Genomic DNA, 17,155 nt, shown 5'->3' on the forward strand with positions numbered 1-17,155 from the left:
GAGAAATATGATTATGAATAAATTAATGCCTAATAAATTTATCGTGATGGTAATTTGATAAGGAATTAACATATTTTGCTTGGCACAATCTCAAAAGTTTTTTTTATATCCTAAATAATAGTAATGAATTACTTTATGCTCTTAAGCGCTTTATTATTATCAGACTATATATATATATATATAGTTTTGTATGTAGTAGAAACTGATACCTGTCCTGTTATTGGTAGACCGTTATTCAAGATGGCGGACAACAGTATGAATGTCTACGTGGAACAGTGTGTTTTGATTAAGTTTTTAGTGAACGAGGGCATAAAACTTGCTGAAATTTACAGAAAACTTCAAGCTCAGTACGGTGATGAGACACTTGTAGTAAGACATTTGAATGTTGTTAACGCTTCAAAGATGGCCTTAACTCTATTACTTACGGTCCCGGTCGGGATGGATCACAGCCCACGGTAGTTATTCCTGAGAACATTCAGCGCATGGAGCAGCTGATCCTGAATGAACGCTGGGATAAGTGTATAACTGTAGTGGAAAAATAAACCCGCCTTCCACACTTTGAAATTTGTTTTTCTATTTGTTTTTTAAAAAGTCCCGGATTGATTTGAACGACCCTCGTAATTTATGAAGTAGTCAACCTTTTGCACACGAGATGGCGTTAGTGTCCCAAATCGCAGAGTATATGAGACGCAGCGTGTCAAACTTATCGCCATTTGACAGCTGATTTTTTAGAATCGCACGTAAGCTATTTCGCCGTGTAGATGAGTAAACTTTCCGCAGAACTGTGCTACATTTCACAATTTTATTTTGCTAAAAGCACAAATGCTGCGCAGGCCCGTGGAGAAATTTGTACTGTTTATGGGCAAAGATATTTTATCAAAAGCAATAGCGAAAAGATGGTTCAATCGTTTTCGTTCTAAAAATTTCGATGTCGAAGATGGTTCTTGTGGCAGCTACCAGTGGCAGCAGTGGGCGACCAATCACAGAAAAGATACATGATATTCTGGCAAAAGTTGAGCAAGACCCGTATGTAAACAGTCATGACAATCAATGTCCTAAATATCTATCGCTAAACAATGTCAAACCATTTGGAGAAAGCTGTCCAAAAAGTTTAAACCCCTTAATAGCATGCAACCCACCATACTTTATTGACTATCTGATTACAGTATATTTTAGGATAAGGTTTTCTCAGGCGTTGCAGGAATTATTGCAATGTAACCAAAAAAGTTCTTGTCGTTCTAGAGCAGTGATAAACAAGCAGCAATACAGTGGACGGTACATACCTTTAGGATTAGAAGTAATCTTCATTAGCATCTAACATCTTTTGCCAACATTCCTGCGGCTGCACAATACGGAGCGAAGTAGCTCAAGTAGTAGAGTGTTGGCTTCGCATTCGAGAGGTCGGGGGTTCGATTCCCGCTGTCGACCATTATGATTGGGGTTTTCCAGGGTTTCCCTCAGTCCTACCAGGCAAATACCGGGATGGTACCTACTAAAAAGGCCCTGGCCGATACCTTCCCAAATCCTTTCCATTGTTATTATTGTTGTTGAATATTCAGTGTAAAATGGCCTTTGAGTTGTATCTGGTGATTGTTAAATAAATAAATAAATATAATAAATAAATACCTGGTGATAAAACTCGCAGGTCGTGCGATTCACCATGCCAGCTCCTTTTGCCGCAAAGTATGGTGCAACTTTTGCAACTGCTTAAAGTAGATGTCAGCTGTGATGGTTTGAACGGGTAGAAGGGGCTCATAATCACTACTTGACAATTGTACCATGCAGACAGACAACATAATCTTTTGTCGGTCCCTGGGTGCAGAGAGCAATCTTCAGGTGTGAAGGACACGATCACGTGGCGACAACTAATGTCTGGTACGCTTGGAAGTGTCATAGAGGACCCACTTTTCATCACCAGTGAGCAAGCGATCAAAGACGGGTGTGTTCAGGTGCCGAGTGACCAAGGACGGACTATCACTCGTTGTTTCTTGTTGACTGCCGACAATGTGTGAGGTACCCACTTGCTTAACTTGTATGATTTTTCTATCCCAAGCAAATGCAGTCTGACTATTTCAGCGGAAACATGGAACCTTTCTGCAAGTTTATCACACGTTAGACCACTGTCCTTCTCGATGGCTGCTATCAGGGCGTCGTCATCCAACCCATGTGGTCGTCCACTCCGAAGTTCATCCGAAAGGCTCACATCTTTCGAACTGAATTTCTGGAACCAATGCGTGGCGGTGCATTGGATTCGTTCACGGCATTTTCCCCAAATGCCTGGCATCTGCTGGGACTTGATGCGGCAGCTCACAGGCCCACTTTAAAGTCATACAACAAACACACACGAACAAGCTACTTCGATACTTCAATTTCTCTTTGATACTAGACAAGCTATTACTGCTGTATGTGTGCAACGTGCTTGTATTACTGAAAATCATTCATCAGATTATTTGCCGATCGGCTGGCAGGCAGGTGCGTCATTTCGATTCCTCCTTATGAGCATATGGTTAGTGGAGCCTCAAAACCGGCAAGAACTTTTTTGGTTACCTTATTTAAAAAAAAATACTTAATTATTTAAAAAAATATTTTACACGTCAGAACCGGGAACAGCTTATTTGATTAGTGGAAACCACATCGAAATATGACCAGCAGTTTTCTATATAATCACAAACATATAGGTCAAATTGAAAACCTTAATTTTTAAAGTCAGGTAGAAAGCCATGTGCAGTTTGTACCATTTTAAAATTAAGAGTACTGTAAGAAGGATATAACTTCTTTCATGAAAATTTAATTTCGTCTCCGTACTAGGAAACGTACTCCTTTATCCCATTAAGAATACTGTCTGCTTATTACATTTCATGAAAGACATTTAATTGAATCTATAAGTGGAAGAACAATCCAAATTCGACACTTCATGATTATTTCAATAATAAAATTATGATATAGTGTATTGCGCATTAATTCCATTTTCAAAGTACCTAGTAAGTTGGTAGTTATACAAATCCATAGGAATGTGTTCTTCTATATATTTAACAATTATTCTTGGCGTTAAGAATAATGGCTTATTTTGAAATTTACTGCTCTTCCGCTCTTCAATTCAATTATATTACAGCCCTTCCTGCTGGTCCAGTAATGCACATAGTCCTGGGTTCGACTAAAAGATAAAAATAGCATTAAACGCATTACTGAGATTTGGAATCCACGTTAAACTGTAGGTCTACATCTCATGTAACTTCAGTGCTAAAAACGGACACTAAACTTCAACAAATAAACAATATTACAGGTAAATACAATATACATCATGACGGAAAAACATTGCTCTGTGTTTCACGTCCAACACTCCTTGATGTTAAAACCTGCGCCAGGCAGAGGGCATATTGGCGATGTACGGTCAGCACATCGACTTCCATTGTAGTTAATTCTGAGCATTCTAGACCGGTCTTCGCTACCTCTTAATTCAAGTAGTTGTCAAGCTCGCGAAGTCAACTCCGAAAAATTCTATGCCCCACCGGAAATCAAACTCGTGATACTCATATCAAAGGCACGTGTGCTACTCTTCCAGAAACAGTGGAGCACGTTCTATGACTATGAGTTCAAAATATGCCCCAGTAATATTACTGTAACTTGTGGGGGAAGCAGGAGGTAGCTGCCAACCCATTTAAGCTCCCGTCTGTTAGAGGAGGCCTATTTGAAGAAAAAAACCTTCTTACTCCATATGATACGACACGAACATGAGTATGTACATGAATCATAGACTTTGGGGCTGGAGAACCCGGTTCGATTCCCGCCGGGAACTCATGTCATTCGCATCTCACATTAAGCTATAGGTTTACGTCTCATATAGGCTCACTGTTAAATGGGAAGCTAAACGCTAATCAAATGAAGCATGCAATAGGCTAACTGCAAAATAATAATAATAATAATAATAATAATAATAATAATAATAATAATAATAATAATAATAATAATAATAATAATAATAATAATAATAATACATTTTAAAAATAAATGAAACGGCAATGTGATCTTGACTAATTTCAATAAACTATCTACTATTAAGAACCCCAAAAACAAGATTTATTTCTTAAGGCTGTAAGTTGTATCAAATATTGTTGCTTCAATTTAAGTTGCGAAGTAAGGAATAAGCCCACCATACTATTTCCAAAACAACTGAAAATAATTTAAGGTGCTACTGCTGCCCCATAATCTAAACAAAATATATTTCCCTAACATAAAGCATAGATGTAATCTGGGAGCTACTTCAGTAAAATGGAAACGGAGTCCCTAGAAGTAATAAAAATGTTTATTAAGATTTTAAATTCAAGGAGGGCTCCAATTTCGTATATATTTAGGGAGCCCAAATATTAGTGTTTACTCCTTCAGGAAAAGTTCCAAGTTTCCGTGCTGCCCAGTAAAAATATTTTAGACTGTTTCTTCGTATTGTACTTACATAGTCTTTTTGAGACACATGTCTTTAAAAAAATACAGAAAGTTGTTTGCAATAAAGATAAAATTGTTGGAGTGGGGTTGTGTAGTGCGAGTAGCAGTACGGTGAAATGGCTACCGTATTACAAAATCCCGCCAAATGTTGAAGTGAGATCTGTCATACGATTTCTGAATACCAAATGAAAGAATGCAGCTAACATTCATCGGTTGTGTACCGTTTACAAACCGATTAGTAGTGAGAGAAGCAATGAGGTCAGGCAATGGTGCAGGGAATTTCGGAAAAGGAGTTCAAATGTTCATGATGATGAGTGCAGCGGAAGGCGTTGTGTTCCGATGGATGATCAGGTGGAACGCGTTAACCAAAAAGTTCGAACCAATCGGCAATTCACAGTAACTGAAGTTGCCAAAGAATTTCCAGATGTGTCTGTAAAAATAATGCATTGATTTGTGACTGACAAGCTGAGTTATTACAAATTGTGTGCGACGTGGGTGCCAAAAATGCGAACAGACGCTCACAAAGATAAAAGAATGACAACTGCACGTGATTTTTTGGTGTCCCGACAAAACGTACCACTTGAATTTTCGCGACAAAACGTACCACTTTTGACGACCTGTCACAAATGACAACCTGTCATGGATTAATTAAAACATTTCGGATATTTATTCCACGACAAAACGTACCACTTATATAAATTACAACCTGTCTTGGACTAATTAAAACATTTCGAATATTTAATCCGCGACAAAACGTACCACTTCGAGCATTTTTTTTTTCAGTGTATTCACAGATTATTCTTCAGATCGAACAAACTTCTCTTAAAGGTTCTGTACGTGACAAACGTAACATTAAACACGTTTATCAGCGAGTAAGAGAACACGAGTCTTCCAAAATACATTAGACCAATGTGGGTTCTTACATATCTAACAAAAGAGAACATAATGTTAAGAAACTACTTCCTCATGAACAGGTAAAACAATGGCAATATAAGGTTGAGAAGAACAGACAGGTAATGTATCGAGTTGTCAAAGTGCAGAAACTCATTGGTAAAAGAGGGCTCATTTACAGAGGAAATGTAGCAGCCTATAAACTGAAAGACACAGCTATAGATCATTGAAACGTTTATGATATTATTCCTTTCTTAAGCAAATTTGATCTTCCGCTTAAAAGTAATTTAGATAAGGTCACCGAGAAGAGTCATATACGAGGAAGTAAGCAGGATAGTGGTCGCATAACTTTTACTAAACTCCGTGAATTATGTTTTGAATGCTATCAACACACTTATCAGAGAAGATATTTCGAAAGAACTCTCTCAAGCTTCAATATTTTCCGTTCTATTAGACACTACTCAAGATATAGTAGTTTCAGGCCAGTGCTCTGTTGTTTTACGGTATGTTGTTAAAATGGTTGTTAAACAAAGTATTGTTGTCATTGTAAAATGCATATCTACCACAGGCCAGTGTCCTTGCGCTTTACTGCTGGAAATTCTGCAGAAGTTGAACCTTGATATTAAGAATTGTATTGGAAATTCAACCGATGGCTCAAGTATCATGCAAGGACAATATTCGGATTTTTTCAATTCACCTATGATCAGTTACTCTGTGATTCAGTTGATTTTGAGTTTAACGGCCCTTTTAGCAGCGAGGCTATTTGAAACGGGACATACTGATTTACGGGAATCCGAAGCACATGAGCTCCCGCCAGGAATCGAACCCAGGTCTCCCATGACAAAGGCGCATACGCTAACCGCTTAACCACTAAGAAACTCAGTTACACGTGTGGTGTTACGCTCATATACTCAATCATGTCATATGTGATCTGACAAAAAAATGCATTGATTCTGTGTCATTGTTCTGCTGAATGACTGTGCGATATTTATGCGTGAGTCTTATCAGCGAATGGACATTTGGAAGATCAAATGTTAACAAAGGCGTCTTACAGTTATTGCGGAAACAAGATGGTAGAAAACACATTTTTTTTTTTTAAAGAAAGAGCTTGGACATTTTTCGAACCCAGAAAGTGCTTTGTATATAGAGTTGACCATAATAATTAAGAAAATTGCTTCTACAGAAAATATCAAACCAAAAGCTAGGTGTAAAGCGAAAGGATATATAAAAGATCTTTTCAAGTTCAAAACAACTCGGACAGCACAAATGTTCCTTAAGATATTTCAAGTGACGAACTCTCTGTCAAACTATCTCCAAATAGAGGGTGCTACTAGTGTAGTCCTATCGAATGGTGCAGACTACTCTGTTCCAAGTGAAAGAGTAGAGAGATGATTTTGAATCCGTTAAGAATGCAGCATTAAGCTTTGCAGAATGAGCCAATAACAAATTTGAAGACTTAGAACGTGATTTCTTTTCTTTTTTTCTATTGACCTGTCGACAATTCGCCTTCAGAGATGGACAAAGATATTTCTGTGAATATGAAGATGAAGCTGCTTCTATCCAATGACCGTGTACTGTATCGACGCATTCAACACAATATTGGACATGGTAGTTTCGAGTATTTCTTCAAGATTCAAGAAGCAATGTACTTTATGGATTATTTGGACCCTAGACACTTCAACCAAGTAACAAACTTCCAGACGTGCCTTCCATAAACTTACATATTTTCTGAAAAACTTCAGTAAAGAAGTTTCCAAGGATACTATAAATGTATTTTCTTGGACTTTTGAAGGACGTGGATATCCTTGAAAGTCAGTCTTGATGACGAGCACAACCGAGAAAAAATGACTGTGCTGATGGTGCAAGTGATTCTGAATTAGGAGAAAATACATTTGTTTACAAGGAAAGCGAATGCAAAACGTGTTGCAAAATTGTCCAATGTGCTGCTTATTAATTTTGCAGAATTTTAAATTTTGCAGTAATACTTATCCAGGTTTCCAACGTACAAATTTTTATTGACTTTGCCCATAACTCAGGTAACATGTGAAAGAAATTTTTCAAAACTGAAATAAACTGAAATACATTAAAAATAGGCTAACGAGTACCATGTCTCAGGAACATTTGAAAACATTTAAGTTGATGTCTATTGAAAAAGATTTATTAAAAAATATTTCGAATGCAAAAGTGATAGATACAGTAGCATCAAAAATTAGTACACTAAAACATCTGCTAATTTTGTAATATAGTATACGTTCTCCTTGAACTTCATATAATATTTTGAACAATTCAGAATAATATACTGATGAAAGAATATCAGGTTTTAATTGTCAATTGTTAATACTATTGACTTCCTGTAGAAAGAAAACTGCAATTGATTTGTGACATTGAGATGCTGGTGGCCCTTGTGGGAGAAAGCGCCCGCGCCCCTCTAATAATGCCTATCCGTCTCTGGTCCAAAGCCTGGATAAAGTGTGATGGAAATCAGCAAATATTCAAATATTGCATATGCAAGATTCTTGCTGGCCTTGGTCTGGCGAGGATCTTGCAGGTATGGTCTTAGTGTTGCGAGAATCTTGTAGGCATGGTCTTAGTCTTGGTCTTGCATCGGTACTTTTCTCGCCACCAATCTGTTCAACTTTTAACCCCTTCGGGATCCTATGGTACAATTCGTGCCATATGCACTTTTCATGGTACATTGCGTTATTTCTCTTCTATTTGAGCTTTTTCGTCCGTTTTTTTTGTTTTTTTTGTTTTTTTTGTTTTTGTTTTTGTTTTCCAAATCCAGAGGCCTTGCAGAAGTCATTACGTATGGTTTCAGACCGTCCTGCGTCCAGACATAGGAGGTGATGACGTCAAAAGTCAAAAATTTCTTTTCTCATTTTCTAAGCGTATGTTCAATATTTTTTGACGGGCTTATTTTTCTACGTAGAAGATTGAAATTTTGCACAAACATTCAGTCCACGGAGTAGTAAGTACCAGATTTTTTGTTCCGATGTCAGTGCTAAAACAGGGGGGGGGGGGGACCAGAGGGGCAAAGTGGTAAAAATAGGGATTTTTTAACCCCAAAAATCCCGTTTTTCGTCATTTTCCCGCCCTACATACATGATAGGACCACGTGAGTCATACCGTCTGAAAGGCAGTTCCATTCTGAAGAGAACGACGGTCGAATTATTATCCTAGGGTAATTAGGGATGTCTCAGGGAATTTTTTAAAAATATACTTCTATATAGGGTAATATGGGGCATTGTCGGTGTATATATTTTTTGGCGGGCTTATTTTTGAACGTAGAAGATTGAAATTTTGTACAAACATTCAGTCCACGGAGTAGTATTTACCAGATTTTTTGTTCCGATGTCAGTGCAAAAACAGGGGGAACCAGAGGGGCAAAGGGGTAAAAATAGAGATTTTTTACCCCAAAAATCCCGTTTTTCGTCATTTTCCCGCCTTACATACATGATAGGACCACGTGAGTCATACCGTCTGAAAGGCAGTTCTATTCTGAAGAGAACGACGGTCGAATTATTATTCTAGGGTAATTAGGGCCGTCTCAGTGAATTTTTATCCAAATATACTTCTGTATAGGGTAAAAGTGGGGCATGGTAGTGAATTTTTTCTGGCGGGCCTATTTTTTCACGTAGAAGATTGAAATTTTGCACAAACATTCAGTCCACCGAGTAGTATTTACCAGAAGTTTTTTTCCGATTTCTGCGTAAAAACAGGGGGCTCCAGAGGGGCAAAAGTTGAAAAAAGGGAAAATTTGCTCCAAAAAATTTCTTTTATCAGGAATTTCTCGCCTTAGATACATGATGGAGACATGTGAATGGTACCACCTGAAAGACAGTTATATTCTGAAGAGAATGATTGGCGGATTATAGTCCTAGGGTAATTAGGGATGTCTCAGGATTTTTTCCCTTGAGATCATAGTGTTTAATGGTACTTTGGGCCATTGTGGGAATTTTTGATAAAAATTCTCCCGCCCTTACTATTCAAGATAGAAACTTGAAATTTGGCACACACATTCAGTATACCAAGTACTATTTATCAGATTTTTTTGATGGCTACGATCACACAGGGGGGGGGGGTCCATGGGGGGCCAAATTTCGAGAAAAAATTTTTCCCTCCGAAATTTTCACTTTGACATTTTTTCCCGCTTCTGGTATATGGTATGACCATGCAAGTGGTACCATTCGAAAACCAGCTCTATTCTGAAGAGAATGAGGTATGAACCATGATCCTAGGATAAATAGTGACGATACAGTAGCTGCTTGACTGAAAGTCTAAAAAATAGCCCAAAAAGCCAGGATCCGGAAAGGGTTAACCTTTTGGCCGATATATATATACTTATATGCTGTCCTATCAAGTGGTACGTTTTGTCGCCTGTCATTATTTGATGGCTGATTGGAAGACTCTTCGCAACTAGCCCTCCAGTCAAGTGGTACGTTTTGTCGCTTGTCATTATTTAAAGTGTTTTTAGAAAACCCTTCACAAGCATCCCTCAGGGTAAGTGGTACGTTTTGTCGCTAGTACGTTTTGTCGCGTATTCGATTTTTTGGCGCGCTAGAGGCAGGATGGGAATGACCTCTTTTCTCACATAATGACGGAAACTTGGATTTCGTACGCCACTCGGAAGTCGAAACAGCAGTCAATGCAATGGCGGCACTCTGGTTGTCCCGAAGCGAAGAAATTAAAATAAACACCATCAGTTCACAAAATTATGGCAACCGTATTTGGGTCAAAAGAATATGATTCTTGAGGAATTCTTGGAATCAAGACGAATAAATACAGCATATGTATATTGTCAAGTACTGAAGCCTTTATATATTTTGGCCGTGCCATCCAAAATCGGCGGAGAGGAATGCTACGCTCTGGAGTTCTTTTAATCCATGACAATGCCCACTCATACACAATTGCTCGTACTATTGAGACAATTCGAAGATTTTAATGGGAACAACTGAATCATCCCCTTTGCAGCCCCGATCTTTCCCCCAGCGATTTCTTTCTTTCTCTTCTCTTGAAAAAGTGGTGGCTTGCATAGAAACATTTCAACGACAGTGAAATGTTCAAGACAAAAGTTCTATATTGGCTGCACTCTTGGGTGGCAGATTTTTACACTGAGAACGTATGGAATCTTCTGCTACGCTACCAGAAATGTCTAGAGCTTACGGTGATTACCTCCAAAAATGATCAAGATATGCCACTTGTATATCAATCACAATAAATTTCTTATTATATCATTTTTTTTAAATACCGGCCTTTTTCTTTGACATGCGCAAAGTGTAGCCACATTGGGCAACAAGGAGCATATTGGTTGCTGTCTCTCTCTCTGTATATATATATATATATATATATATATTCTGTATAATACAATAAAGGTTTTGTTTATTGATTATTTCTATCTGCAAGGAACAATAGTTTTATTGGAACTTATACGTTCAATATAGTTCAATTCTTGTTTTAGTATTTTTCAATCTTCAGATTTGATAACATCAAAGTTCTGTTGAGTTTACACTGTTGCAGCATCACTGACTGTGTTGGCATCCCAGCGAATGCCGATCCTTAGTAGCTGAATTATATTGTGTAAACCAGGGGCGGATCCAGGGGGGGGCATCGCCTCCCGCCAGAAGTGGAAACTTTCTTATTTTATACATATAAATAAAACCCATCCCAAAGTTTGGAGCTTTTAAAAGTAGCAGTATGACAACCCACCGCCCCCCCCAGAACTCGGTCCTGGATCCGCCCCTGGTGTAAACGTGAGCATTGCAAATTCAGTTGTGTTAGTGGACTATCTATGTTAACATAAAGGGTAAGTGGAGCAAATATAATAACAACTTCCATTGACTCACAGATAAAGAATTTAGCAAAGGAGTTGAAGAGTCGAGGAGTAATAGTGAAATACATACTATAAACTTTGTAAAGTGCATCTCAGAGCCTTCAAAACTGACTTAGGCAAACATCAGAAAAAGATCGTCCATTGCACACTGAGGCTTCTAAAAAAATCTGCATCTAACGCACACCATCAATAATCGGAAATTGCGGTCGTCGCCAATCCAGATATCTGACGTATTACCAACTTAAGTTGTTTCCATTAAATTGATAATGGTTTGTATTCAATGGCGTATTTAGGGGGGGGGGCTTCCGGGCTTAAGCCCCCGCCCCTGAAATCTTACTTACTATAGTAAAGTATATGAAATATCTTGCTGAATTTTTACATTTTCAGGCAAAGCGTCCCCCCAGAAAGTTAGCAAAGCCCCCTCCGAAACAAAATCTTAAATACGCCACTGTTTGTATTTATAATCATTTGTAAGAGTGTATAGTTACAAAATAATTCATTTTTATAATTGGGCTACAAATAGTTCAAATCCGCTACTTTGATAAATTTCAGATCTGTCCACACTGCATGAACCTCAATTTACTTTCATGTTTGGTAATTTTTAACAACACCTACAACTAAACAACTTCATGAGGATAGGTGCTGTATTATAACTAAACTACAAGTTTCCCCGTTATTCTACGTATCTGTAGGTAAAATCTTATCTATTATCCGTGGGTATGTAGAAGTTGCTGTGTAGCCTGAAGCTCTAAGAAGCAAATAAAATTTAAACGTAGAGGCTACTGAGACACCTAAAAACAGTAAAATCTTGATTTTCGTAAGTAATCACAGAAAGAGCATTAAATACAGTGAAACTACGTACAAGTAAGCAACAGAATGAGTTGCCATCTTTGTTTCATAATTTTAATATCTCTTAATCGCTTTACTTACACAGGTATGTGACAAAATTAAACTGGAGGCCAAGCCAGAAAAGACGGCCAACTTAACAGTTTTCTTATTTATGAAAATCTAGGTCTTATATTTAAAAAAATGGGTATGTATTTAAAAAAAAGAAGAAACCATTCTTAGAGAGACATGCTTGTAAGCTTGAAAATTTTGGTAAAGTTATATGACCGTTGTATACGTTTTTTTTTTTTTAAAAAAAAAGATACATTAAAAATTACAATATAAAGTAACCTTGAGAAGTACATACTGTTAACTTTCCTGTACTCAGAAACTTGGGGTTTGATCACGACTCAGGGCTCCCTGTTTGAGCAACCATCTTTGGTATGGAAAACTCAAGTTCAATTGCCGGTAGAAACTCATGTGACATAGTTATCAAGTAAATCGCAGGTTTTTTCTAACTTCCACTGAAAAGAATACTGTGCTTGAAAAAAAAAAAAAAAACAAATGTTTAGTACTTTCAATAATAGTAAATCCCAGTATAACTCAATCTTTACAGCGTCTCTTCACCTTCGGTCTTATTCAGCATCAACTACTGACTGCTAAACCACACACATCGCTATTAACTCTTGATTCTCATACTTCAGTTTCGCATATAAACAACGAGGAAGACCAAGGTTTAAGATTGGATCACAAACTCCGGAGAACAGTGATGATTTCAGGTATTGTCCAGGGCACGAGAGTCTCGATAAAGGGCTACCAGTATTTTAGCAGTAGCAGCATATTGAAATCCCCCTACCCCGCGGGAGAAGCAATCTGAAACCATCATTGCCTGACAAGGCAGTGTTGTCAGATTCAGAACAACAGACTTCCCGCCCAAAGCCCTGAAATTTCCCGATCGGTTGCAAAATTTCCCTCAATTATTAATGATTAATTAATTATTATAAAGTATTAATGATTTCAAATTAAAATTCAACAACAATGAACAATCAATCAGAAGTACATATATTCCTGCGGGAGGAGAAATCTATTTAGGGCCATCATTCTATTTTCTATCTGTAGTTACAGGGTATATTTGGTATAGAGAGAAATATACATTTTGTGTGTATGTGTGTGTGCTACTTCCAAGTATTATGTTCTTCCCTCCTTCCCCTCTCTTCTTTCTAACATTCTGTGAATGACTGTCCGTAACAAATATAGTAAGCAAAGGGCCATAAACCCTCCCTCCCTTCTTTCTTCTCGCAAAAAATGGATACTGGCCCGACTAACAATCAGTTCCATTTGGCTCGATTTATTAACCTCTCTTCTGTTTTCTAACCTTCAAAAACGGTTCTAATCCATGTATTATTCCATATACCCCAGAGATGAAGACAAGAAGTGAGAAACAGAAGACATGAACAGGAAGAAGATTTGACAGAATTTCCCATTTTCAACTAGAATTTCCTGCATTCCTGCTCATGCTAAGAATTTCCCGTTTTGCAGGAAATTTCCCGCCATCTGACAACACTGTGACAAGGCTGTTTTTGGTTGTCCGCAAAGATATTTATAATACATTTAAAAGATTTTAGAATGGTTTATCGTCTGCTACATCTCTTCTAGGGAATATCTAATAGGATCATGATAGTAGACCTTATAAGATTGTAATGCTAGCACCCCCATCCGCTACTGAATTTCGCTAAGCTTATTTTCTTTTAGAATAAAAGATAAAATATTTCTAAGGTTTAATTTTTTTCGGCAAATAGATTTTTGGTTAAATCTAAAAAATATTGACGAGGTTGAAACCTTAGTTGGGGCATGAGAGGATAAACCTATAGTATTGTTGTTGTTTAAACGGATGTCAAACAGATGTGCTTCCTCGAGGTTAAAATATTTTTTTTGTTTAACTCTAAAAAAATGTATTGGTGAGGTTAAAACCTCAAATCCTTAGGGTATGAGATGGAATATGATGGGACACTGTAGTCTAATGTCTAGAGTGCTGGAATCACGTCCGCGTGGTCGCGGGTTCGATTTCCGGCCGGTACTTCCCAATTTTCGGAGTACACCCAGCGTCATGAAGCAAACGGAGGATTCACGTGAATAAAAGACGTGATGGCTGCTAGGTTTAGATAGCTCCTGATATCTTAGAGACAGGACGAAGCAGGCTGCTGATATCGTGTTCGTCGTTACGCTGAACTTAATTCAGCCGATCGCTAACAGATGGCGTTGGAGCAGTTCAGGCCTACAAAAGACTGTTACGCCAAATGGTTTGATTTGGTTTATGAGATGGAGTATGACTCACATACTTCGGGGATGAGAGGGTGTATATATACTCTTAAGTATTTTTGTTTGGCATCCGTTTACCCTCAAATTTAAGATTTTTTGGTTAAATTAAAAAAAAAAATATTAGTAAGGTTAAAACTTCACATACTAAGAATATGAGAGGGTATATAATTAAGAGCGTAAGTAGAGGAATACAGGCTTCTGGGTAACTTTTATAGTGGTTCCCTCTTTTGGTTTTTGTAACTGACAATTGAAATCCACAATTTTTACACTAATTGAAGTATTTCTGTATCCCGCATATTAGAAATACGCCATTCTAAATATAATGTATGTGTAAAATATATAGAATTTGTTTCTGAATTAATGTTTTTTAATAAGTGTCATAGATTTAGTATCTTAACACATTTTTCGTACTCAAAAGCGTCTCCTTTGTTTTCATTTCGGGAAAGTTGTCAATTACTGTTTTTAAATCCACTTTCGGAGCCAAGGAATGCTCGATGGAAAGAAATATTAAACTTTCTATTTTTCTTGCACAACGATGCTCTTTAGGTACATTTTTAATTTTTTTTGTTTTTTTTTTGTTTGTGGTTTTGGAAAAATGAGTGTTCCGCACTGGTAGTTGTGACAGGATTGGCATTTATTTATTTGTTGAAGTATAGCATCATTTTCCAGCACCGGAGCAACACATGATGAGGGCGAGGGAGTAGGAATTCGAACCACAGTAATGCGTTCAAATTTTGATGTTTTCGCACCAGAAGTCGAACCCGGGAAAATATGCACGCTCTAGCCACATCACCAATAGGAAGAGCAAGGAATTTTTAGAAACATCAAATCTGTACAGATTTTGGGAATACTGGATGAAAGTAAGCGATTTTTCAAAGCTAGTCCACGGATTGTTGTCACTTCTTCGGAGATCGCATTACTAAGTGCTGACCGATCTTACAATTTAGTTGTAGGAAATGACATGGATATATGTCATAATTATGCATATAAATGAATATCTTGTGGTTCATTTATTTGATGTTAAGAAGTTTTCTTTAAAAATAAATAAAAATTGTACCGGGTGGCGTTTCGTCCCCTTCATCTTGTGGGTCTTTGGACACTTGCTACATCAGCCAGTTTATAGTAAAGCCCGTGTGTATAAAACTAACCACTTCAACTACTAACAACACGACGCTTACATATTGACAATGAGGATGATTGCATTTCAGGATGGACTCCTGAGGTTGGTTATCTCTACTTCTAAACTAATTGTCAGGTTAAGAACTGAAGATTTATTGCTGCAGGCACAAAAGTTCTCAATTGGATCATGTACTTCATCAAATCATCTCCTATATATTGTCCTCATACTTTGGATTTTCACCCTTAGTGTTGTTTATTTCGCCCGGAATAGGTTTGCCAGCTCTAGACCTAACTTAAAATTAGTGTTGTAAAAAGAAGTTGGCATTTTTTCAGAAATGTACGTTTTTGTTAGAAAAAAACATTGCTTCTCGTTTTTTTTCCTAAATTTCGTTCTTTTTTTAAATGACACCTTTTACAGACTATAAGATCTACTTTTTTCTTCAAAAAATTACCTCCAAAATTCAGCTGCGTCTTATACTCGAAATTAATACAAAACTGTCCAGTGTTTGATTTAAAATTCCCGCCAGTCTTAAAAATGGTCAAATATCCCTTTGGGGACTTTTGGTACAAATCTGTACCATGGCATTGACCTTCGGAATTGGCTTTATAAATATGTAGTAAAGCTTTTCACATAGTTTTTTTTCGGTCATTGAAGCCTGGAAGCATCAAAGAACTTGTTTCACGGGCATTTTGCAGGCATGCGTGCGATGCCTATGGGTAGTGACGTCACGAACATTGAAGAAGGAAAAAATGGTAAATTTTGAGCTTTTTTTTTTTTAAATACCTCTCGCCCTCAGTTTTCAAGATATGAGATTGATATTTTGCACAGATATTACAAACATTATCTAATACGTTTTAGTTGATTTTGAGATACGGGCGTTAAAACAGAGATGGCCCAGAGAGGCCCAAACTTGGAAAATAATGATTTTTTTCTTACAAAATTCCACTTTGGAGGAAATTTTATCTCCTCAGGTGCATGATACCGATATGGGAATAATACCGTTAGAAAGGGTCGTTCATTACAAAGAGAACGAGGTACGATTCATGATCCTCGGATAAAAACGATGTGTCAGGAAATGTTTATGTAACATCATGTTATATTTTATGATGTAGGGTAGAGTAGGATATTCTTTCTATATGGGTTAATAGTTTTCCCCCTCTCATTTTTCAAGATATGTGGTTGATATTTTACACAGATATTACATACACTATGTGGTATGTTTTAGGTGATTTTAAGATACGATCATTAACACAGAAGACGCCCAAAGGGACCCAGAGGTCGTTTCAACGCTGTGAAGAAAGTCGTTTCAACGCTGAGACCCAGAGAAATTGAACATTTTTAATGTTAGTATAGATCAGAAGTATCAATACTGCAAATGATAAAAATTATTTCAGCGGGAATCGAACCAAGTACGCCAAGATTGTGAAACAGACGTTTAAATCACTATTCAAAGACATCACTGTTGAGAAAGAGGAAAAAGACTCGATGTGCAGTGAAATCAGCAAGTTGTACACTTTTACGATTCCAATATTCTAATAATGACGAAACACTGATTTCAGTCATAATAAAATAGTAAAGTGTTATATAGAAAGAAAAGTCCAGATAATTTTACTTTAAATTGAAAACAGAAAGAAATACAAACACGGAAGGATATGAAGAAGAAACTGGCCTTCAGAGGGTTTCGAACTCTTAACGGGCACTCCTCTTACTGGAATCTGGAGTTCCAGAGC

General features: G+C 37.3%; 1 protein-coding gene across 1 annotated transcript; it reads right to left on the reverse strand.

Moving 5' to 3' along the window:
- Window positions 1–1,945: 1,945 nt before the first annotated feature.
- Window positions 1,946–2,284, reverse strand: LOC145661505 (histone-lysine N-methyltransferase SETMAR-like). The gene has a single exon (XM_081726823.1). It carries the CDS (start codon window positions 2,282–2,284, stop codon window positions 1,946–1,948), a length of 339 nt encoding a protein of 112 aa, XP_081582949.1.
- Between the last annotated feature and the right edge of the window lie 14,871 nt (window positions 2,285–17,155).

Source organism: Thermobia domestica, chromosome 10 (assembly GCF_964235325.1).
Source record: "Thermobia domestica chromosome 10, izTheDome1.hap1.1, whole genome shotgun sequence".
NCBI lineage: Eukaryota > Metazoa > Arthropoda > Insecta > Zygentoma > Lepismatidae > Thermobia > Thermobia domestica.